This window comes from Mobula birostris, chromosome 18 (genome assembly GCF_030028105.1).
Source record: "Mobula birostris isolate sMobBir1 chromosome 18, sMobBir1.hap1, whole genome shotgun sequence".
Lineage (NCBI taxonomy): Eukaryota > Metazoa > Chordata > Chondrichthyes > Myliobatiformes > Myliobatidae > Mobula > Mobula birostris.
In genome coordinates this window covers 35174586-35198543 of record NC_092387.1, presented here as the reverse complement: position 1 = coordinate 35198543, position 23958 = coordinate 35174586, and the positions used below count along the sequence as shown (strand labels likewise).

The window sequence follows — 23958 nt, the reverse complement described above, 5'->3', positions numbered from 1 at the left end:
ATTATCCAGATTCTTATATTTATGAATCCATATTCATTATTCATCCACCATAACAACTGTGTTTTAAATCTCCATTCCAGAAGGTAACAGAAGAAGAAGCACATTTTGCAAGGTTTGACAAGATTACAGACACTGTATTAAATCAGACATGCGTCAGAAAATCAACCGATCAAGCAACAGCAGTGGAAAGAGGAACCAATCAATGTTCCGGATCAATGACGCGCCCTTAGAATTGAACCACGAACTTTGACAAGTTCGTCTTTCCAAACAATGCTCAACAGGCCAGGCTATATCCGCGGAAAGAGAATCTAAATATATATTTTATAAAGATGCAAATCCGCACAATGAGCTAATGTAGAAAGTTTACTATTGCCATCGTTCAGTGACAAGCCCGATCATGCAAACTTTCGACCCGAAATATCGACAATTCCTTTGCTCCGCAGATGCTTCTCGACCCCTTGAGTTCCTCCAGCAAGTTGCTTGCTACTGCAGATGACGAGTGAATTCTATTGCCATCGGCGTGACTGGTGCAACCCTTGGAATGTGCAAATACCCAGCAACTTCTGGCATTAACACGAACTCTTTACAGAGGTTAGTGATGACCTGGAATGAGCAGCCAGAAGGAATAGTAGAGGCAGGCACAATTGCAACTTTTCAGAGATTTTTGGATAGGTACATAGAAGGGAGGGCTTGGAGAGTTGTGGGCCGAATGCGGGCAACTGGAACTAGCAAGGAGGACGGTGTAGTCGGCACGGTCCAGTTGGGCCGAATGGCCTGTTTCCGTGCTGTATTATGTTGCTGGAAATAAAAGCTGCCGGAATTATCGCACCAGACTGTAGAGGTCCTGGACTACAACAGCAGCAGCACCCCGGAAGTCAGACCGGGTGCTGTGTAAATACACTGAGCAGGGCGCCCACTGCTGCGCAGCTAGAAACAAACGCACACCATTTCCGCGGAGGGGCGGGGCCAGAGGAAGGCACGCCCCCAAGTAGGGAATCACGTGACGGTCACGTGCTCGATCAGATGCGGCGGCGTTGCGGAGCGGAGCCTGAGGGTAAGTTTTGCCCGCGGCGGGGTTTGGTTGGGTGCTGTCGTCGTCGTCGTAGTAGTAGTAGTATAATGGCCTGATACCAGGTTGGTTGCGCCAAGCCGGCTGCGTCCTGACCGCAGGCTTCGGTCTGGGAGACCCGCTTCCTGGGTTGCTGATCAGGGCAGGTGTGCGGACAATTCAGCGGGGCCTTGAAGGTGCAGGGGGCGGGACCCCTGGCATAGGGAGCTGGATCCGGCCGAATTGCGGGAGGGTCAGAGGGGGTGAGCCCGGGTGTCCAGTGGGCGTGGAGCCCGGGTGTAGAAGGGCAGGACTTGGGCAGCCGGAATGTTGTAGCGGCTGGGTCCGGCTGAACTATGCAGAGGGGTCAGAGGGTGTAAAGGGGGCGGAGGAAGCCTGGGTGTAGAAGAGCGGTACTGGGAGGGAAGCAGCGATGTTCGAAGCGCCCGGGTCGGGTGGGCGGCCGCGAGAACCTGGGTGTGGGACGGGCGGGTATACTGTGTGAGGAACCCGGATGTCCTGTATATTGGGTTTGGGGGTGTACAGCCTCTGTGTATTGTGCCAAGTCTGGGGAACGATGCTGTGTGGGAGGGAGTCTTGGTTGGGATTTGGTTGCAAGGCAAGGTCCATTTGCCTGGATTTTAGGGGGCGAGGGCCAACTGGGTGTCCTGGGGTTTTAAGAGGGTGGGTTTCTCCTGGTAAGTTGGTACTGGATCTTGTTCTTCCTGTCATCGGTGTGCTTGTATGGCATTGTATAACGGCACCAGTATTCCATCTTAACCTAGTTGTGTCGAATTCAGAGGGGCTCAACAACATTGTCACAAAAAAAACGAGTTGGTGGAGATTATCCTTGGGTCTACTGGATTTGAATGTAATATCAGGAAATTTCTCAATGGAGATGAGGTTTGAGTGCGCATGGATCAGGAAGTCACTGTTCTGCCAAAGTTGATCCTTGTTTATGTAATTATAGCATTATACTGGAATTTTCTGGAAGCTATATTGGAATGGATCTACTATTCCTACTGATTTCCTTAAGAGCTGGTGAAACAGAGTGAACTGCTCGATGAAATATTGTTCCCCTATATTTTGGATTCATTGTATTTTAAAATGAGCCATGTTAACTCCCGACAGGATCAACTGTAAAGTAAGCCCTGGCTTCTCAGTTTGTTTCACTACTGCAACAAGTACAGTTGATGAGGCAAAGGAAAAGTAATGTCCAGCACTGCGACTCGCTGGCGACTTGTGTTTTCTCAAAGCTGACTTGTTGCACAAAATGGGGAAGTGTTTTATTTCCTCATTGCTGGTAAGTCACATCTTGAAATGTGATGTAAAGTTCAAAAGTACAATTTGTTAAAATACATACATGTCATCATATACTACCCTGAGATTAGTTTGCTTGTGGGCATTCACAATAGATGCAGAATAGAATCAATGAAAAACTACACACAAAAAGGACAAAGCACCAATGTGCAAAGGACACCAAATTGCACAAATATAAAAAGAAAACAATAAGAAAAATAATATTATGCAGAGTCTTTGAAAGCGTGTCCATAGGTTGTGGAATCAGTTTACAGGTGGGGTGAGTGAAGTTGCCCATTCTGGTTCAAGAGCCTGATGGTTGAGGGGTAGTAAATGTTCCTGAACCTGGTGGTGTGGGTCCTGAGGTTCTTGTACTTCTTTCCTGATCGCAGCTGCGAGAAGAGTGCATGGCTTGGTTGGTGAGAGTCCGTGATGATGGATGCTGCTTTCCTGCAGTAGTGCTCCTTGTAGATGTACTCAGTGGTGGGAAGGGCTTTTTCTGTGACGGACTGGGCTACTTTTTATAGGCTTTTCATTCACGTGCTTGGTGTTTCCATGCCAGGCTGTGATGCATTCGGTCAGTATACTCTCCATTGTGAAGGTTGTGAAAGTTTTAGATGGCATGTCGATTCTGCACAAATTTCTAAGAAAAAGTCACTGTTATGCCACCTTTGCAATGCTACTTGCATGCCAGTGCAGGACAGATCCTCTGAAATGATAACACCAAGGAGTTTAAAGTTTCTGACCTCTCCACCCTCAGAACTGGCTCAGAGATCTCCAGTTTCCTCTTCCTGTAGTCAGTACTTTAGTTTTGCATTGTCATTTCAGTGAAGGATTTTACGCCACTCTCAAGATTCTGTGCTACTTCTATTCCGTGCCTCATATAGCCGCTGCTTCTACCTAACCCGTTATTTTGTAGAAGTGTGTTTATTCTGGAGGGGAAAATACCATCTGCTAGTCATAGATTGGGCGATGGACAGTGGCAAAGGTCATGGTACCAGTCCATATGGATGCAGAAGATCAACAAAAATATGTAAATTAGGACTGGGAGGGTTTCATTCAGACTAGTGAGAGCCTTAACAAACCAAATATTTGAAGTTCATTATTTCTTAGAAGAATTAAAATGATTTCTAACATTTTATCCTTAGTTTTATTTTCTTTTATCCAGCTGTGGCCCTAACTCCTCTCATCTTGTAGCCTTTGTAAACTTCACTCTTTCTGGGTGTATCTAGATTTTCTTCGTCTCACAACTGACCATTCTGATCCAAAACTGATACACTCTATTTTAAAACTGCCTTGATAAATTTTTGGATCCTCTGTTCCAATACAGTGTGGACCTAAATCAATGGTTGTAGTTAAATAAAATGATAGGTTGTTTTTCCATATTGGAAACACTGCAATTTATTTCTCAGAGCCCAGTGTGTACGGTCGGTCAATCCTTTTGCATACGAAAATGAGTGGGCCCTCTGGCTGATCGATCCCACTCTCTGCTATTCAATAAGATCATGTCTGCTTCTCCATCTCAGTGCAATTTTCCATTTCTAACCACATTGACCTTAATTTTTAAAGATCTAGCTCCCTCTTTTGAATGCAGCAACTGAGCTTCCGTGTCTCTAGGATGGAAGGTGGGGGGGTGGAATTTCAAAATATCTCTTACTTGTCAGTGAAAAAATCTCCTTGCTTCAGTCCGTAGTTATTATCCCTTGTTCTGAAGCTGTGCCCTTGGTCTCAGAGGAATCAAGCTCCCTGTAATCAGCCTGTTGAGCACTCAAACAATGTTGTAAGTTTTGATGAAATCTCTCATTCTATTGAACTTTAGAGAAGGTAGATCCAGTGTAATCACTCACTTTGTTTGACAAACCATCCATCCCTGACACCAGTTTGGTGAACCCCTCTTATACTCCCTATATGACAAGTGCATCCATTTATTTAGAAATGGAGATCAAATCTTCACCATTGTTTCAGTTGCAATCCCAGCCAGACACTATGCAATTGCAATAAGGCTTCCTTACTCATGCATTCAAGTTCTCCTGCAGTTAGAAATTAATTATATTGCAGGCTGAACCTCAGGCATCTTGGAGAGTTTCTAAGTTAATATTTTATGCATTTACAAAACTGTTTTGATTTTAATGAATTTGACAGGTACCACTTTTTGCTTTTGCTGCATGGAAATCCGTAGGCCTTATTCACTCATGCATGCACATATGTGTTCCAGAACTAGAACCAGAATGGATAACTTCACTCACACCAACTGTAAACTGATTTCACAACCTGTGGACACACTTTCAAAGACTCTGCTTAATATTATTTATTTTTCTTATTGTTTTCTTTTTATATTTGTGCAATTTGGTGTTTTGGTGTTTTGTCCTTTCTGTATGTAGTTTTTCATTGATCCTATTGTGCATTTATTGTGAATGCCCACAAGCAAACTAATCTCAGTAGTACATCATGACAAGTGGCACTGGAATTGATCTCTGAACACTGGAATGCCACAAGTTTTAATAGCGACGCCCCAACCACATAATGATAACCACATATTATGTTATGACTTATTAACACCTTTAATTGTTTCACGGGACACATCAAATAAAACACACTGACTTTGTTACACTAGAATATTCTAGTACAAAATGGGGAAGTGTTTTATTTTCTCATTGCTATTAAGTCACGTCTTGAAATGTGAAGTTCAAAAGTACAGTTTATTAAAATACATACATGTCATCATATACAGTACCCTAGTGGTTGATGCGACGCTATTAAAACTTGTGGCATTCCAGTGTTCAGAGATCAATTCCAGTGCCACTTGTATGTTCTCCCTGTGAACCGTTTGGGTTTCCTCCTGCTGATCTGGTTTCTTCCCGTGCTCCAAGGAAGTACCAGTAGGTTCATTGTCATTGTCCTGTGATTCTTCTTCAGCCCATTGCTCCTGCTGGGGCGGAGGCCGCAACAGCGGCTGGCCAGAGTCCCCTGTCCTGGGCTGATAGGTTGATCGGCGCTGTGGCTTCCTCTTTCACCACACGACTGCTTGTGTCGTCGAGGCAAAGATCCTTTCTCTCTCAGGGATAGGGTCTTTGGAGTTCCCGTAGCTCTTGGTTTGCATGTGATGGGGTTGCCAGTCCTGTGCTCAAATCTCCTCCTCCTCGCAGTTGGACTTGGGACTGTCATGGTGGAGTTGTCTTGTGGCAACACTTTCAATCCTCACTAATTGGATTTGATGCAAACAACGCATTTCACTGCATGTTTGGATTTACATGGAACAAATAAAGCTCTTTTTATATGATTAAGGCAGGTCAGGGAGTCTGTCTAATTTATGAGACAAATGGCTGCATTGTGAGTTCAGCAGAATCTAATCGCCATGTTGTCACATGTTGTTTTGCTGTCTCCTCCATTCCTGTGTATGCAATGTTAATTGGTTTGCATTTTTATCATAGATGAATGGGGCCTCAGTAACTGTGAATGGCGCTCCTGGAGAGAATAGCTGTGAGACAGAGCCTATCTGGGAGCGGCCTTGGACTTTGGAAGAGATCCATAAAGCCAGTGGGAACTGGTCACTTGGCGCAGATGCTGGGGTAGGTACAGGCGTCACCCATCTGCATTAATCTCACCTTCCACCTCTTGACCCATAATCTTCAATGTACTTATCGAGATGCTTCTGCTAATGAATGCATAGTGATTATTATTGCTTATGTGTAATTCATGCTAATAAGCTGCAGATGTGACATCCAGTAACGGCATTGCATCTGGAGAATTTATATCTGAAACAAAATTTGGCAGTATAGAGTCGTACAGCAGAGAAACAGGCTCTTCAGCGCACTACGTTTCGCCCCACCATCAGGTACTATCTACACCAGGGGTCCCCAACCTTTTTTGCACTGTGGACCGGCCGACTGGTGGGGGGGGGAGGGGGGGGGGTTGGTTGTCAACGGACAAGAGTAGCAGTCAAATACGTTGTGTTTACCAAGAGAAAGACTACAATGACCATGAAGCCTTGCTTGGGCACCAGTGCGCATGTTTGACTTGCGCATGTGTGCACCTGCCGATTATTTTTCTACAAATCGATTTTGCCGATTCTGTTCGGGGGGGGGGGAGGGATTAATCACGACCCGAATATCGGTGATAAGTGGCTAATACACTCAATTTCGTTTCTAAAAGGGTTTATCTAACGAATTTAATATTAAACACACACCGCATATTTTCCTCGCATGAATACAGCGATAAGTCAATTATCAGGGGAGGACAGGGGAGCTTGAAGTAAGTGTTGAACGAACTTCCAGTAGAAGTGTCGGAAACAGGTTCAATATTATCATTTAAAGAAAAATTGGATAGGTATATGGACAGGAAAGTAATGAAGGGTTATGGGCTGAGTGCATGTCGGTGGGACAAGGTGAGAGTAGCATTCAGCACGGACAAGAAGGGCAGAGATCGCCTGTTTCTGTGCTGTAATTGTTATATGGTTATATAAGTCAATAGCATCATAACATTTTAAGTAACGTTTGGATAGTAAACACACTGCATATTTTCCTCGTAATATCGCTGAATCAGTGGGAGCCCTGGGCTTGTTTCCCTGCAATAAGACGGTCCTATCGAGGGGTGATGGGAGACAGTGATACTCGAATGGGGTTCCTTATGTCCAGTCTAATCCGCAATTTAGTTTTTGTTATATTCATCGCAGAGATATGTGGGAATGGAAGCAATGTTTTCAGTGCTTTCGTGGGTATCTCAGGATATTCAGCCTCGACTTTGATCCAGAATGCCGGCAGAGATGTTATGTCAAACATACTTCTCAACCCGCCTTCATTTGCAAGCTGGAGGAGTTGATCTCCTTCCCGCGCTGACATGGATGATGCGCGGGTAATGACCTCGCATGCGTAATGACTCTACAGTGGCCGTGACAAGGAATGATGAAAGGTACAGCTGACTCATATCGCCAAATCTTATCGTTTTCTTGCGGCCCAGTAGCGCATGCTCTGCGGCCCGGTGGTTGGGGACCGCTGATCTATACTCATCTCACTTACCAGCACTTGATCCGCAGTCTTTATTCCTTGGCAACTCACATGCATCTCTATGTTGTCAGACTTTCTGCTGCTGTCACCCTTGCAGGTAATGTATTCTAAACTCCTGACCCACTGAGTTCCTCCAGCATTTTATGCCTGTTGCTGAAGATTTCCAGATGCTGTAGAATTTCTTGTGTGCATTCTCCATCAGCAGATTCATAGTAAGCACTCCTGAGGTTGGCTGTTGCTGGAAGCCATTCACCAGACAGGCAGTAAGGAGTTGACATTTGTGCATTCATCTTTAGACAAGAAAAATAGTGGATGGTAGAGGCTATTCCACTCTTCAGTGGAGAATTGACAAACCTTCTCAGAGGTGTAATGAGCAGAAATTTGTCTCTCTCTTGCATGGTTTGGATTTAAATTGTCTTTTTTTTTGCCATCAGCTTCTTCTATTTCTGCAAGATTTCTCACAGCGGATGCTGTCTCGCACACATGAGATCGAGAAGCAGCTTGACGACTTGATCCAGCACACAAAGGCTACAGACTCCCGTCTCCATAATGTCTTCAACGATTTTTTGATGCTGTCCAATATCCAATTCATTGAAAATGTAAGTGATAATGTTAACTGCTGAATTCTTAGCTTGGATTTTTTGAATCTTCTAGCCTTGTATATATTCTGTATTTTTTAGACGTCCCTGCCATGGGAAAAAGATTCTTGCTGATTACCTTGTCTGTTCCCCTCATAATTTTGTTAACCCTTTGCCTCAGAGCGAGTGGCTGATCAATACAGGTATGCATGTACATCGCAAACAACAGGAATTCTGCAGATGCTGGAAATTCAAGCAACACACATCAAAGTTGCTGGTGAACGCAGCAGGCCAGGCAGCATCTCTAGGAAAAGGTGCAGTCGACGTTTGAGGCCGAGACCCTTCCTGACGAAGGGTCTCGGCCTGAAACGTCGACTGCATCTTTTCCTAGAGATGCTGCCTGGCCTGCTGCGTTCACCAGCAACTTTGATGTGTGATGCATGTACATCTTTCGCTTCTCAGTGTCATTATTGAACCTATTCAGAATCAAGAGCCTGTTACCTGTAAAGTGCAGATCCTCAGCTGTAAGATGTAAGGTTAGAATAATTTTCAGTCCTGTTATTGGTTAAGATTAACATAAACAATAAATCTGGTGGTGTCGTCATGTTAGTTTAGGTTTGGGAGGGTTCCTGACGTTCCAGGTTATGCAACTAGCTGGCATTGGGTGAAATTACTTCTTGTTTACACTCATGGTGATGAATGTTAATATGAAGGAAGGCTGGAAGCAGGATACAGCACATTCTATTCTGCCCATTCATTGTACTTCTCAGCTCACAGATAGGCTGCCCGTGTGTTACTGCAGATCGGCTAACCAAAGTTCACCCTTTCAGAATTCAAAGTTCAGAGTAAATTTTATTATCAAAGTACATATATGTCACTTATATGTATGTACATATGCGCGATACATTTTCCTGAGGGCCTACTCAGCAAATCTATAGAACAGTAACTGTAACAGGATCAATGAAAGATCAACCAGAGTGCGGAAGACAACAATTCTCAAATACTGTCTATGAAATTTAGGCAGGAGGAAAATGTAAATAAATGCAATTTTGTTTTTCAGCTTGTGGTGGGGACGTGTTTACTGGTGACACAGCTTTGCGGTATGGAAAATAACGATATAGACACTTGTAGGACCACAGTCCCTTGTGTCATAACCATCTTTTCAAGTCCAACACGGAGTTTGTTTATGTACTTTGAATATGACAGAAAGCCTTCAGGTCTGGAGATAGATAATTACGGAGGTGAGGACAGAGTGAATTGAGGGTAAAGCTGAGGGGGTGCAAAGAATCCTATAAGAGGAAGCTGGAGTCCAGGCTCCAGCAGAACAGTGTAAGTGACATGTGGTTGGGCATGAAACAAATCACTGGCTTCAAGGTTAAGGAACAGAAAATCAAGGGCTGCCTGGATAGGGCCAACGAATTGAACTTGTTTTTCAACAGGCTCCGCATGGAACCTCCTGCTGTCCCCTCCCTCACTTGCCTAATCCACACACTCTCCCTGCCCCTGAAGCCTTCTCCCTCCCCTGTGGTGAGTGCTTGTGTTCTAAGCTCCCCAACTTTGGAGTATCCTGCCTCCATGGGGATGGCCACCCTCCCCTGCTTGACTGTTGCAGCAGGTCAGGTTAAGAGACAGCTGGAGAGACTACATCAAGGCCAGGCTGCTGGGCTGGATGGTATCAGCACCAGGGTTTGAGGGCCTGTGCGAGCCAGCTGTCTGATATTTTGCAGCATCTTTGAGTCTGAGTCAGGAAAAGATACCAGTGCTATGGAAGACTTCCTGCTTGGTTCCTGTATCCAAGAAGGCGACTCCATCTGAGCTTAACGATTACAGACAAGTTGCCCTCACGTCTTGTAATGAAGGTGTTGGAGAACCTGGTCCTGACTTCTCTTGGACCGCAGGTGGGATCATCTCTTGTCCTTCTACAGTTTGCCTACCAACTTCATGTGGTAGTGGGTGACGCCATCATCTACCTACTGCAGAGAGCTCACTCCCACCTGGATGATGTTGGTAGCATTGTGAGAATCACATTTTTTAAATTTCTCCAATGCCTTCAAAACAATCCAGCCACTTCTGAGCAAGAAACTGCAAAGGGTGGGCGTAGACGAATCTGCTATCTCCTGGATTACTGACTACCTGACAGATAGACCTCAGTTTGTATGGGTGGGTAGTTCTCTGTCTGAGATGGTGGTGAGTGGTATTGGATGCCACAGGGGACTGTCCTGTCTCTGTTTCTGTTCACACTGTACACCTTAGACTTCCATACAAATCTGAGTCTTGTCACTTGCGGAAGTTCTCTGATGACTCTGCGGGGGGTGTATCAGAGAACGGCAGGAGTCTGAGTACAGAAGACAAGTTTGTGGAGTGCTGCAGGAGGAATCCAAAACCAGGGAGATGGTGATTAATTTTTGGAGGAAGAGGACTGTGACGAGTCCTGTATACATTCTGGGAGAATTTGTTGTGGCAGTGGAGAAGTATAAATACTTGACAACAGACTTGAGTGGAAAACCAACACCAAGGCTGCTTCCAAGACGGGGATGACCAGGCTCTTATTTTCTAAGGAAGCTGAGATCCTTCAATGTGTGCAGCAGGATTTCGGAGATCTTCTACCAGTCTGTTGTAGTGAGTGCAGTTGTCTTTGTGGCTTTATGTTAGGAGAGCAGCATTGGTGCTGGTGATGGAAAAAGACTAAATAAATACCAGAAAGGCTGGGTCCCTCCTTGGCTATAACCCAGACTCTTTTGAGTTGGTGGTGGGGAGGAGGTCACAAACTGTTACTCATTTTGGACAATCTGGCACATCCTGTCCATGACCTACTGAATAAGCAGCGGACATAAAAGTTGCTGGTGAACGCAGCAGGCCAGGCAGCATCTCTAGGAAGAGGTGCAGTTGACGTTTCAGGCCAAGACCCTTCGTCAGGACTAACTGAAGGAAGAGTGAGTAAGGGATTTGAAAGTTGGAGAGGGAGGGGGAGATCCAAAATGATAGGAGAAGACAGGAGGGGGAGGGATGGAGCCAAGAGCTGGACAGGTGATAGGCAAAAGGGCTACGAGAGGATCATGGGACAGGAGGTCCGGGAAGAAAGACGGGGGAGGGGGACCCAGAGGATGGGCAAGGGGTATATTCAGAGGGACAGAGGGAGAAAAAGGAGAGTGAGAGAAAGAATGTGTGTATAAAAATAAGTAACAGATGGGGTACGAGGGGGAGGTGGGGCATTAGCGGAAGTTAGAGAAGTCAATATTCAGGCCATCGGGTTGGAGGCTACCCAGACGGAATATAAGGTGTTGTTCCTCCAACCTGAGTGTGGCTTCATCTTTACAGTAGAGTAGTACAGCCTCCTCTACTGTAAAGATGAAGCCACACTCAGGTTGGAGGAACAACACCTTATATTCCGTCTAGGTAGCCTCCAACCCGATGGCATGAACATTGACTTCTCAAACTTCCGCTAATGCCCCACCTCCCCCTCGTACCCCATCTGTTACTTATTTTTATACACACATTCTTTCTCTCACTCTCCTTTTTCTCCCTCTGTCCCTCTGAATATACGTCTTGCCCATCCTCTGGGTCCCCCTCCCCGGTCTTTCTTCCCGGACCTCCTGTCCCATGATCCTCTCGTATCCCTTTTGCCTATCACCTGTCCAGCTCTTGGCTCCATCCCTCCCCCTCCTGTCTTCTCCTATCATTTTAAATCTCCCCCTCCCCCTCCAACTTTCAAATCCCTTACTCAATCTTCCTTCAGTTAGTCCTGACGAAGGGACTTGGCCTGAATCGTCGACTGCACCTCTTCCTAGAGATGCTGCCTGGCCTGCTGCGTTCACCAGCAACTTTTATGTGTGTTGCTTGAATTTCCAGCATCTGCAGAATTCCTGTTGTTTGCGTTTTTGAATAAGCAGTGGAGTAGCTTTTCAAACAGGCTCATTCAGCTCTGCTTTCACAAGGATCATTACAGAAAATCTTTCCTACCAAGTACAATTAGCATAAACAACAGTTCATCTCTGTGCGACAGGAGAACACACATAGTCTGTTTTATCATTTCTTACATTATTCTTGCACATTGGTAAATTATTGTGTAAATTATTCTGTACTTTATTAAGTGTGCATACTGCTAAGTGTGTTTTTAAATGTTGGTGCTGTTACAAGAATTTCCCACTTGGCATCAATAAAGTATCATTATTAATTATGACGCAGGATGGATTTGAGCCAGTGGATTCATACTGGCTTCTGACACAGCCTCCCCATTCCTTCCATTACCCATCCTTATTTCTCTGGAGCTCTGCAACTGTTTCTCTTGCCTATTGTCATCACTTAAATTCTTTTGTCAGCGTCCTGCACGAAGGGGTAACTTAAAGCACCTTCTTAACCTGCCAGCATGTCATGGGGATGTTGGTGGAAACCAGTCCACTCAGTGAAAACCCTAATAATCACAAGGAGAATATGTAAACTTCGAGCTGATAGCACTGGAAATCAGTAAGGAAAATAGTTTACTGGAGCTGGCAGGGAACTTGTCAACTTGTCTGTCAGCATCCTGTCTTCACTGGCTTCTAAGTTTGCAAGTTGTGGGTAGTGTTTTTAACATGGTGTATCTTGGCACACTAAACTTGGGTGCTTCCCAGATTGCAGTCTGTACTTAATCATGTTCTGATTTCCTTTGTACAGGTGGTACCCAGGTTAAGTAAGGTTCTGTTCCTGAGAATTTTTTTGTAAGTCGGAAGCTAACAGCTCCCAAAATTGCATGAAGTGTTTAGCTGATGGCCTATAGGGACTGATTTGCCAAGACTGGGGAAATGAGTTAGTTGATGGGTATTGTTACCAGCAAGTGATCTGTGACTCATGTTCACCAGAACGCAGCCAGGATTGGGTGATGGTGGAGCTGATCTGCTTGTCAGTGAGTAAACTGTCAGCAGTTTAATGAAAGAAAGTGCGCTTATGAGGGGTGGCTCACAGCTCATAATGTGTGTTCTTACATGAAGGAGAGTTTGGAAAGGCACGTGCTCTTTCTATCAGTGATATCTGCATTGTTTCCTGGTGACAAAATTCGAGTACTTTACCTGAGAGCAGAGTCTGGGAGAATTTGTGTAATTTTTTTTTAAATTCATGTCTTCTGTAACCCAGGGAGCTCCTATTCACCCAATCTGAAAAACATAGTTATACCTACACAAGTTTATCTGCTGTCAATGAGCAGTGTTTGGCTTGTGAATTTGGAATTAAACAGCGTATTATTCTGTTCTTCTCTTGCTGTTCGATCTGAAATTCTGGCTGTCCTTGTTGCAGAGAGTATACGATGAAGATGTGGAAGAGACAGTTAAACCGGATAGTGCAGACAAACCAGCCGAAGTGGTATGTAACAACAACTTATCAAAGGAAACCTTAACTTAATGAAAAAAAAATTAATGCTTCTAAAATAGTATTTAGTACTGCTTTACTTTGAACTATTGGTGTGTGTCCTGTTCCTGCATCGATTACCACAATTGTGCTGGGTCGTTGAGTCAGCATAGAAGAGAGTTGTTGCAATTAACATTAGACTCCCTGGACTTGGGCTAAGACATGGATTTCCTATTCCAACCTGCTGTTATTCTTCATTAGTCCCCTTGAAGGGATATTTGCACATTTGGGCTGACTAAAAGGTTCAACAATAACACTTGCGAAAACAATTCTAAGAATTGATTTATCTTGTCACTATGCCCATACACGGCATTGGCAAAATTCTGAAGTTGCTGTTTACAGTTGTGCAAGGTTATTTGGTATTTAGAGCTGTTGTATAGTTAGCTCGTGTGGTGGCTTAAAGGACGGTTTCGATTATTGTTCATTGCGGAACTTAAGCTCTGGCTTTGATGCTTACTCTTTGTAGGAGAAAACGCGGGAGCAGAAGGAGGCAGAGCTGATTGCCAAGGTGCAGGAAGCTGTGCGGCATGGACTGAAAGTCTTGGATTCTGCCTTTGAACAGCTGGATATTAAAGCAGGAAATTCTGATTCCGAAGATGAAGAAGCAACTGAAAGAGTGGAGCATCTGCTGGAACCCAAGGTGAATAAAGATGGGGAAAAGGGAGAATAAAGTCACCACCATGTCAAGCTGACTTTCCTCCATGTTGGCAGTACACTTCCTGTGCTGGTAAACTCTTGCCTGATGCCAGCATTGTTTGGGAATTGGTTGTGCCATAATAGAAGCCTAAATTTTGATGGCACAAAATGGGCCCTTGTACCTGGTTTGGTTCTTTGAAAGAGTTACCCAATTAGTCTAATTTCTTAACACACTTTTGCAAGTATGTACCTGATTTCCTTTTAAAAGTTCCTACATAGGCTACAAACTGGTTTTGATGTTATAAGTTATTCACTAGAATTTCAGACAAGCATTATCAATAACACTAAATTGTGAACAGGGCATTAGAATCTGATAGTTTTACATGTTTCCAAATGGCTGTGGGGTGAAGGAGTGGAAAATAATAACTATTGGTGAGCTATCTACTTTATCTACCTCTGATTACAGGTCTTTGACATTTCCCTGTACCAGTTAGGCCTTCTCAAAAGGGGAACATAGTCCTTGATGATTTGTTTTTGGGTCAAAGAACAGTTCTTGCATTTATTAGCTTTAAGTGACACTGGAAGGCTGCAGTCAGTGTGGGGCTGTTGTTTTTAGGGTATGTTAGAATACTGCGTAGCTGGCTGAAGGGAAAATAATGCAGAAGTTCAGTGAATCATGGGTGCTGCAGCCTGGTTGTACCAGTGACCTGAGGCACCAGGAACTGCATTGAGTGGCTTCCTCACTGCTGATGCTGAGCTACTTGTGTTATTGTAGTTGTACTCCTCTATGCAAATGAAGAACATTATATCCCACTGCTGACAATTATAATGCTTGAAGGTTCTAGGCACTGAGCCATTTTTTTTGATGCTGTGTATCTACCACTTGTACCCTTTTGGTGTTAATGTGCCATCATTTACTGTCTCCATGGAAACAAGTACGTCAGAGCTGTTGCCACCACATTTCACTTCCATCATCTCACAAAGGAACTTGTGTTCGTAAATCATTGCACGTGATTTCAGGATGCCCATTTGTGCTTGTACATAATTGGAATGTTTCTGAGGAGTTATCACTGTGCTAAAAATAAAACCAGCAGTAAACTTAAAAATAGTCATCTGAAAACCATAAAATCTGTTTTAGTGTTGTTGGCAGAGGAATAAACTGCCCAGGGCACAGGGTAATTATGGATTAACTAATCTTCACATGCATTGGCAGATGACACACTTGAAGTTTTGATCTAATTGTCGATGCCTTTGATAATGTAGCACTCCCTCTTTATTGCATTGGAGTATGTCTAGATTGAGGTTTATAATTAGTGGATTCCAGTTAATTGGGGCAGCCGATTATTTGGAACAACTCTTAAGGAACACAAACTAATTGAGAAATTAGCCTCATTTAATTGGGTCAACTCTTAAAGAACACAAACTATTTGAGAAAATACCCTCATTTATTTGGAACAACCCTTAAAGAACACAAACTAATCGAGAAAATAGCCTCATTTAATTGGGACAACTCTTTTAAAAAAAAAAAATACAGACTAATTGAGAAAATAGCCTCATTTATTTGAGACAACTCTTAAAGAACACAAACTAATCAAGAAAATAACCCTATTTATTTGGGACACTATGTTGGTAAATTGGGACCAGAAGCTGTCAGTCACATTCTCTTGCATGGCTGTTAGAAACTACACCCATGCTTGGAGTGAATATTTGTGTCAGTTGTGTGTGCTCGTGTTATGTTATCCATTTGGGCTGACGGTTGCCAATTCAAAAGGCATGATTGCTGATAATTTTGTTTTTTTAAAAAGAAAAAATTGAGACCCTTGCAAAGGTGCCACGAAAATATTTGACACTAGCTGAAAAAAGTTACCTTACTAGACCAAATTAAAAGCCGTCTGCCTAACACCATTCATCGTCAGCTGGCAGAGGAACTGGAGTACTGAAATCTATTATTACACATTGGATACATCAGCAAGAAAACTGTGAGAAGAATGGGCATTACGTGAAGGAGAACGCGGAACATCCCAAAAACAAAAACATCTAGGTAAGTACTGAGATGTTGAAGAGGCCCTCATTCTATGGTTTTCCATTGTAACTGAACGAAGTGTGCATGCCAAAGGACCAATGTTAAAAAAACAAAAGAGCTAGTCAGAGGAAGCTTGCTAAGAAGCTGTGTCACAAAGCTTTTAAAGCTACAGATGGTTGTTTTGATGGAGATGTTGTCACCACATTAAATTCAAGAAAGCACACTCGGTGAGAAAGGTAGTGCTGATGCTGTAAATGCAGAAACGTGGAAATCTACAAAATCCCCAGGCTTCCACAATTTTGTACAGATGATATCTTCAACGCCGATGAAACATGCCTTTTTTATCATGCCATGCTGGATGGTTCCCTTTGCTACAAACACACAATGCTGAGGATCATAGAGAGCAGTGGATCGAAAAACTGTAATGTTCAAATGTTTCAGGAACTGATAAAAAGAAATTGATTATTTGGAAAAGCGTTTTCAATGCTTGAACGGGCAAAAAAGGATAGTTGACAATTATGCAGCCCACCCTAATGTAGCATTTTTGAGAAATAGCCAACTAGATTTTATGCCTACCAATACAACATCCTTGGTGCCCCCAATGGATATGGGAATCAAAAAAAAAAGTGAGATGTTTTGTGGAAAGTTGGTGAACTATGTTCTCAAAGTAGTTGAAGAAAATGTACTGATGTCTTCAACAGTCAAGGAAGTCAGTGCCAAGGGTTAACCTTTTACAGATAGTACAGTTTGTCAGTGATAGTTGGCGAAGAAAAAGAATTCAGAAATGTCTTGCTCACTGCAGTTTCAAGTATTCAGGCTTGGCAATGTCAGAAACAGCTGGGAGTGAAAATGAAACGATTTCATGATTTCAACAACTGAGGAACTATGAAGAATTTGAAGGTATCACCAATCGTGAATGTTACAATGAAAATGAAGATTTGGAGGACATAATCATCGAAAGCATTGTATCCAAACACCAAGGCTGGGAACACGAGGATGAGGAAAGTGATGAAGATGACACAACTTCACTTGAGCTAGTGACTACAGGAAATGTGTTGTTGGATTACGACGCTACTTTATGGAGGAAGACAATGATAGCTTTCCATTATCTGCATTAGGTGTGTGTGCTGAGTTTGTTCATTTACAGTCAATCAAAAGTACATGCAGCATATAACTGGAGCTTCTCCGTTGATAACCATTACAAACTAATACATTAGTATTGCAGTAATATTGATAGTGTTCTAATTTGTTCTGTATTTAACTTAAATGTGCAATTTGTTACTCAGTTAAATGATAGTTCGTGTTTTTTTAAATACTTCTTTAGCTCTTTCCATGAAAGTTCGGCTATTTGGGGCAGCTGTTTAATTAGGCCAAAGCTTACCGGTCCCAATGTGTCTTAATTAACTGGAACCCACTGTATATGGTTTGGTTGTCCCTCAGCCGCATGGCTTCTTAACATGGTTGTGCTTAAGGAAAGAATGAGACAGATAGTTTATATTCAAGTGTATTGTAGCAACTACATTTAATCTTTATCTTTGTGCTAATTGCAGGATCTGTATGTAGATAGGCCTCTGCCATACATCATTGGGTCTTTGCAGTTCATGAAGGAGGATGATGTTGGCCTGGGGGATCTTTCCAGTGAAGGTAATAAATGGTCAATGGTGGTAATGAAGTGATCTGTTCTATTAAATAACCCAGAAATAACAAGTCAGTTTAAAAAATTGTAAATATAGACATCGACTATAGTGAGCCTAAGGCTGGTGAACATTGTCCGAAAGAATACTCTGCTCATCAGAGTCAAATCCGGTAGCATAGCTGTTATTGTGATACTATTACAGCTCAGTGTCAGAATTAGGAGTTCAATTCTGATGTCATCTGCAAGGAGTTTGTAAGTTCTTCCCCCGAATGCTCGGGTTTTCATTGGGTCCTTCCACAGTGCAAAGATGTGTCAGTTAGTAGGTTAAATGGTCATTGTAAATTGTCCTGTGATTAGACTAGCACTGAATCGGAGGTTGCTGGGCAGAATGGCCTTATTTTGTGCTGTCTCTCGTCAGTACGGTCTTCTATACAGTGGTGTGCTGGGGCAATGGCATCAACATGGGTGATGCCAACAGGCTCTCTAAACTGATTAGAAAGGCTGGCTCTGCTATAGGAGTCAAACTGGATGCACTGGAGACTGGTAGAACAAAGGACCCTATGGAAAACCCTGGCAATTCTGGACAATATTTCTCACCCTCTGTATGTCACCTTGGCTGAACAGAGGAACACCTTCAGTACTAGACTAAGATGACTGTGGTGCTCCAGTGAGCACCATAAGGTCATTCTTACCCTCTGCCATTAGGCTCTATAATGAGTCAGCCTCCAGCTGGGGAAGTGATGACCCCCTCCTGCTAGACTGTTTGTGGTAACTTATTTTTTATTCTTTCTACTTCCGTTCCAGTATTTATATCTGTGCACTTGTAGTGCCACTGTGACACTGTAATTTCCTTTGGGATCAATAAAGTATCTGTCTATCTAAATAAATAAATATGCTGCTTTGACCAGATGGCTAATGTAAATCTTTGCTGTCAGTTAACAACATGAAATAATTTGGGTAGTGCCAGACACATTTTTCATGGGCATCTGGCTCAAATTGAACTGCAGTTACTTCTGATGGAAGGCCATTGACCTGAACTGACAATATTTCTTTAGTCATGTGCTGCTTGAACTGATGTGTAGTTTCAGCATTTTCTACTTTTTCTAAAGTTATTTCCCATATTTGCATCTTTTGTTTGTTGTTCCGAGTGGCTGAAAGCAAAGGTTCACTCTGAAAATGTTATCAGTGAGACCACATGTTTTGGTCTGCGTGGTCCTTCTCACATTGAGGACGCATACCTTCAAACAGTTAAGGAAATGGCTTTGGGGTGGAAGAGTCCTTACCTGGGGGAATTGGAAATTGGTTATGGAAAATAATGTATTGCTTCAACCACTTCCATCATGAGATATTGTGTCCTAGAACCCTTTCAAGACAGTAATTATTGCCATCCTTTTCAATATATTTGCATATTTCATTGTCCTTGCTGCATGATTTCCTAATGTTTTTCTGTTTTGTGCAGAATCTGTAGACAGTGAACGTGGCAGCATTGTTGAGAGTGAAGAGGAGAGAGAAAAAGAAGAGGTTTGTTGAAAAGTAATTAATTACTGATATACTGAGGGTTAGATATGTTGTAGTTTTCTGTTGTCGTGTTACAGCTGTGACGCTGTCTCTGTCTTGGTTCCCTGCTGCAAATAGAGCAAAAGATGTTCATTTCAACTTTTACTGTCTAGTTGCATGGGAGACTTACAGAAACATACTAACTCAGATATTTGTCCTGGCCGTGCCAAGATTTGCAAAACAGTTGGGATGTTTTTGCTTGTATCTTCTTCCCCTTTCTTACCTCTCCCACTCAGCATGGCCTCTGGTCTATGCTGTCCCACTTCATTAGATAAATTCAGCTGTTTCTACTTGCATTGAAATGCTGCACTTGTAACCGAATTATTGAAATATTGATGAAGAATTCTTCATCAGTAGATGAAGTATTGTAGAACAGTTAAAAGATGCAATTGCTGAAGGTTATATGCGTGATGGTCAAATATGTGGTCACATGCTTGTTTGTAATGATAGGAGTCAGAGGATGACTTTGAAAGTGAGGAGGATGAAGAGAAGCTGCCAAAGTCCGTCCCAGTAAGTAGGTTTGGTTATCAATTGCTTGTACCTGTTTTGTAAGTCCCTCTGCTGCAATTCTTACTTTTGATTAATTTGCTTGTAACTGCATGAAGATATTCAAACATGATCAAACATTTGTTCAAACATGATCCTGCACTTAGTTGCGTCTCTGTCTGTGAGAAGGAGGTCCCCTGTCATGGATTAACTGGGCATGAGGTGGTGCACTGGGATTTTAGCAGATCGTACAATGTGCTTCAAACTTCAGATTGTAGGTGGATCATACTGGCAGGTCTCTTGCTTTCTGCCTCTGGAGAAAGGTGAAGAATCATTTTCTGCAAGATCATGCAGTCATAGATTGCTTTCTAATATCGCTACCAGATTGGATGATGATCATTTAAGTACTCCATAGACATCTTTATTTAAAATTTTTGCCCAGTTTATTTCGTGCCATTATCCCTTTCTGCTTCTATAGCCTCATCAACAGCCCTTCAGGATGCTGGAGTTTATCCAATAGTGAGCTTTTTGACTCTTATTTTAATCAACCATTGCTACATGTCACCTTAACTTATGCCAAGGCCTTAAACACTAAAATTCCCTCACTAAATTTTCATTTTGTTTCTTGCCTTGTGTTTTCCCTCTCTCCAATTTCTCGCATCTCTTCTTTTCCCCCTTTTATCGCTGTTCCTTCCTTGCTCTTGAAGACCCAATTTTTGATATCCTCGTTACTTTGATTTTAGCCGTAGCAGTCCTGTAGAGACATATTAATAATACTTAGTGGATCAATGTTCTTGTAGAAGCAGCAGCTGGTCAGTGATGAGGATGAAGATGATGACTCTGACTTGTTTCATGAATCTGAGAAAGAAAGCAATGAAGAAGTTCTGACGAGCTCGGTGAGTGGCTCTTTTTTCCAACTACTTTGCACAGAGAAGAGTTGATGCATTCCTTCCAATGTTAATGTGATGTACTTTCCAATGCAGAAAAAAATGGGACACTTTTCCTTTGCAGAAGAACTAGCAGCCCGGATCCAAGAAGGAAATTCAGAGAAACCAGATGAAGAGAGAGCATGTAATTGTTTCAGTCTCTTTCTTTGTTTTATTGCTTGTTGATGATGTGGAGAGTGGATTGAGTGGCCACAGGCTGGTGCTGTGAAGCAATTGGTTTTTATTTCTGCAGTTTTGCTTACTCTGCCTGACCTCAAGTTTTGTTGTAATTAATTGTTCCACAGCTTTAACATCTCACGGGTCAGCAACCAAGAGTAAAGTAAAGACAAAGAAAGAAACTGGAAAAGCTAAACAACAAGGTAGGAATTGAGAATTAAAACAATGCATTCCAACCCAAAGTTTTGGATGTAAAGTGTCCGGACTTGGAGAGCCGTGCTGGGACTTCACTGACAGTATTAAGGGAATCATCTGGGGAGTTTTAATAGTTGACCAACCTTTTCTGGACTTGTTAATGCAAACCATGGTGATTACAAGCAAAACCATATAGGAGCTACATGCTGCAGAGAAGGTCAGCAGATTTTTTTAAGACTAAGCAAAAAAAGTCCAGGATAAAAGAATATGGAAAACAGTACAGTACAGACTGGCAGCTCATGATATTTCGCTGATCTTTTAATCTCTCCAAAATCAACCTAACTCTTCCCTCCTACAGAGCCCATAACCCTTCATTTTTCTTTCATCCATGTTCCTATCTAAGAGTCTCTTAAATGTCTCAAATATACCAGATTCAGTCCTTCCCCAGCAGTGTGTTCCAGTCATAGATCATTCCCTGTGTAAAACAAAGCAGCAAAACTGCCTCTTGCATCTCCTCTAAGTCAACCTCCACTCATCTTAAAAGGATATCCTCTAGTATTAGCCATTGGCGCCTTGGGGGGAAAAAAACTGGCTGTCCACTCTATCTTTGTGTTTGTTTATTTAGCAGAACAGTGCAGAGTAAGCCCTGCCGGCCCTTCGAGTCACATTGCTCCAGCAACCCCAGAACCCTGATTAACCCTAACCTAATCACAGGACGGTTTACAATGACCAGTTAACATATCCAGTACGTCTTTGGACTGTGGGAGGAAACCGGAGCACCCGGGGAAAACACATGCATTCCATGGGGGAGGACGTACAGAGACTGCTTATGGAATGGCATCGGAAATGAATTCTGAATTCTGGAACGCCCTGAGCTGTAATAGCGTCACGATCACTGCTGCACTATACAAGTCACCCCCCCACCTTCGTTCCAAAGAGAAAAGCCCTAGCTCACTCAAACTTTCCTCATAAAACACATTCTCAAATCCAGGCAGCATCTTGGGAAATGTCCTCTGTGCCCTCTTGAAAGCTTCCACGTCCTTCCTATAAATGAGGCAACCACAAATGAATGCAATACTTCAAGTGTAATCTAAGTAAAGTTTATGGAGCTGCAATATAACCTTGTGGCTCTTGAACTCAGTCCCCTGACTAATGAAGTTCAACACACTATTTGCTTTCTCAACCACCCTACCAACTTGTGCAACTTCGTGGGATGTTTGTACTTTGATCCCGAGATCCCCTGCTAAGCCACACTGCTAAGAATCTAGCCATTAACCTTGTTCTCTGCCTTCCTAGTTCAACCTTTCAAAGTATGCCACTTCAGTTTGACCTTCCACTCTGAATCACTTCAAGTCTGACTTCATGCTAAGCTTTTCTGAATGGAAATAAGCATTTTGAGAAACTCATTCTTGACTCAGAACTGATTTACACAGAATGAAGTTAATAATTGGACTCCAGTACTATTCAAGTGCTGAATGTTGTAGATTGAGTGTAACTGTCAGTATACTGGAAAGGTTTAGCAGAAGATGGCAAGATCTTTAGCTCTTGACTGCAAATTAGCTGTTATATAACTGGCTGCTGCAGTCTCTTTTGGTAGGTTAGCTTGAGGTCACACTTACACTCTTGAGAATAGATTTAAGTGATTTGGTTGCTAGGATGAGCATAGACTGAGTGGCCTAAAGTGCATTAAATCACTACATGCTTTCCATTGCAGTCCGACACATTGAAATGAGACAGATGGTCCGTACATGTCTTGTTATGAAGGGTGAAATCTGTTCTTGTAAAGGTGTGATTAATACCCAGTTCTCACTGACCTGATGTATAATGCATTTCTGCTTCATATGTCAGAAGAAAGCAACTTGTTTGGATCTGAGAATGCTGATGAAGATGACAACTACTCTCAATTTTGCAGCAGGGGTGGTCTGTTCAGTGGAGGGAAGGGCCTCTTTGATGATGATGAGGTTGGTATACGCACTTTAAAATCTGGATAATAAAAATGTGTCACACTCCTGAAATGTAATTTAGAAAGTACTTTTGGATGTGCAGTGAGCTTTGTAAATGCTTAATGGTTCAGTATTTACTCTTGCATCTTAGGATAAGGGAATTAAGTTTGGCTGATCATCTATGCTAATTTATACAGTTACCTCTGAATTTCATGTAATTTGATTGCAGTCCCATTCCTACCTAGATCCTTTTGCATTAGCTGCAAGGTGAGGTTCTGATTCCTCTCATTCCTTTCTTCTGATAGTTCAGTAGTTCCATTTAATATCAGCAGATGTGTACAGTATACAGCCAGAAATTCTCGTTCTTGGCAGACATCCATGAAAATAGAAGAGTGCCCCAAAGGATGAGTAACAGTAGAAAATGTTAGAACCCCCAAAGCCCCCCCATATTCCTCCCCCAAGCACAAGCAACAGCAAAGAGTGGTCCCTCTGCCTCCCTCACTTCAGCAAAAAGCATCAGGACCCTCCACCCATCAAGCAAAGCAATAGCAAAGCACCCAAGAAAGTCCATGATCTGCGGTACAACAAAAACTAATCGTTTACCCAATGACTCGACATGCCACAGGCTCGCTCTGTCCCTAATAAAAGGGCAAAGATGTGTCACTCAGTGAGAGGGGAGACGGAAACAAAACAATTCACTGATTTACAGTGTTAAAGTCCAGTTCTATAATTGCAGCTTATACTCTTTCCTAGTCTCTTTTTTCCCCTTTTTTATTCATTGATTTCTATCTCAATGATTTAAGGACTACCTTATGTTCCCCAAGCCTCATGAGGTATTAAAATAAAACAAAAGATGTAGATGCTCTACGAGTGATGTGAGCATCTGTGAAGAGAAAAGCAGGTAAATCCAACTGATCCATCACCCTTCAACAGCACTAGAGACGCTGACATCTTGTGCCTGCCTAGCTTTTCCAGCTCAGCGTATTTGATCATTAGGTCATCTATCTCGGTGCCCTCAGGAGATAGATGGAAGGAATTAGGTTAAAGTTTATGTCCCATAGTTGGAGCTTTT

The 23958-nt window shown here is 42.7% G+C and overlaps 1 protein-coding gene across 7 annotated transcripts in view; it reads left to right on the top strand.

The window, feature by feature from the left end:
- The first annotated feature begins 936 nt into the window (after nucleotides 1-936).
- washc2c (WASH complex subunit 2C) overlaps nucleotides 937-23958 on the top strand; it is a 58872-nt gene continuing 35850 nt past the window's right edge. For 3 of the 7 annotated variants that reach the window (XM_072282474.1, XM_072282475.1, XM_072282469.1), the window contains exons 1-12: nucleotides 2307-2351; nucleotides 5779-5916; nucleotides 7785-7949; nucleotides 13197-13262; nucleotides 13774-13947; nucleotides 17517-17610; nucleotides 19062-19123; nucleotides 19610-19669; nucleotides 20446-20541; nucleotides 20629-20716; nucleotides 20877-20951; nucleotides 22792-22904. In XM_072282474.1, coding sequence (XP_072138575.1) covers nucleotides 2322-2351; nucleotides 5779-5916; nucleotides 7785-7949; nucleotides 13197-13262; nucleotides 13774-13947; nucleotides 17517-17610; nucleotides 19062-19123; nucleotides 19610-19669; nucleotides 20446-20541; nucleotides 20629-20716; nucleotides 20877-20951; nucleotides 22792-22904 — 1161 coding nt within the window. In that variant the 5' untranslated portion in view covers nucleotides 2307-2321. The other 4 variants (XM_072282476.1, XM_072282472.1, XM_072282473.1 and 1 more) reach the window with 4 other exon arrangements.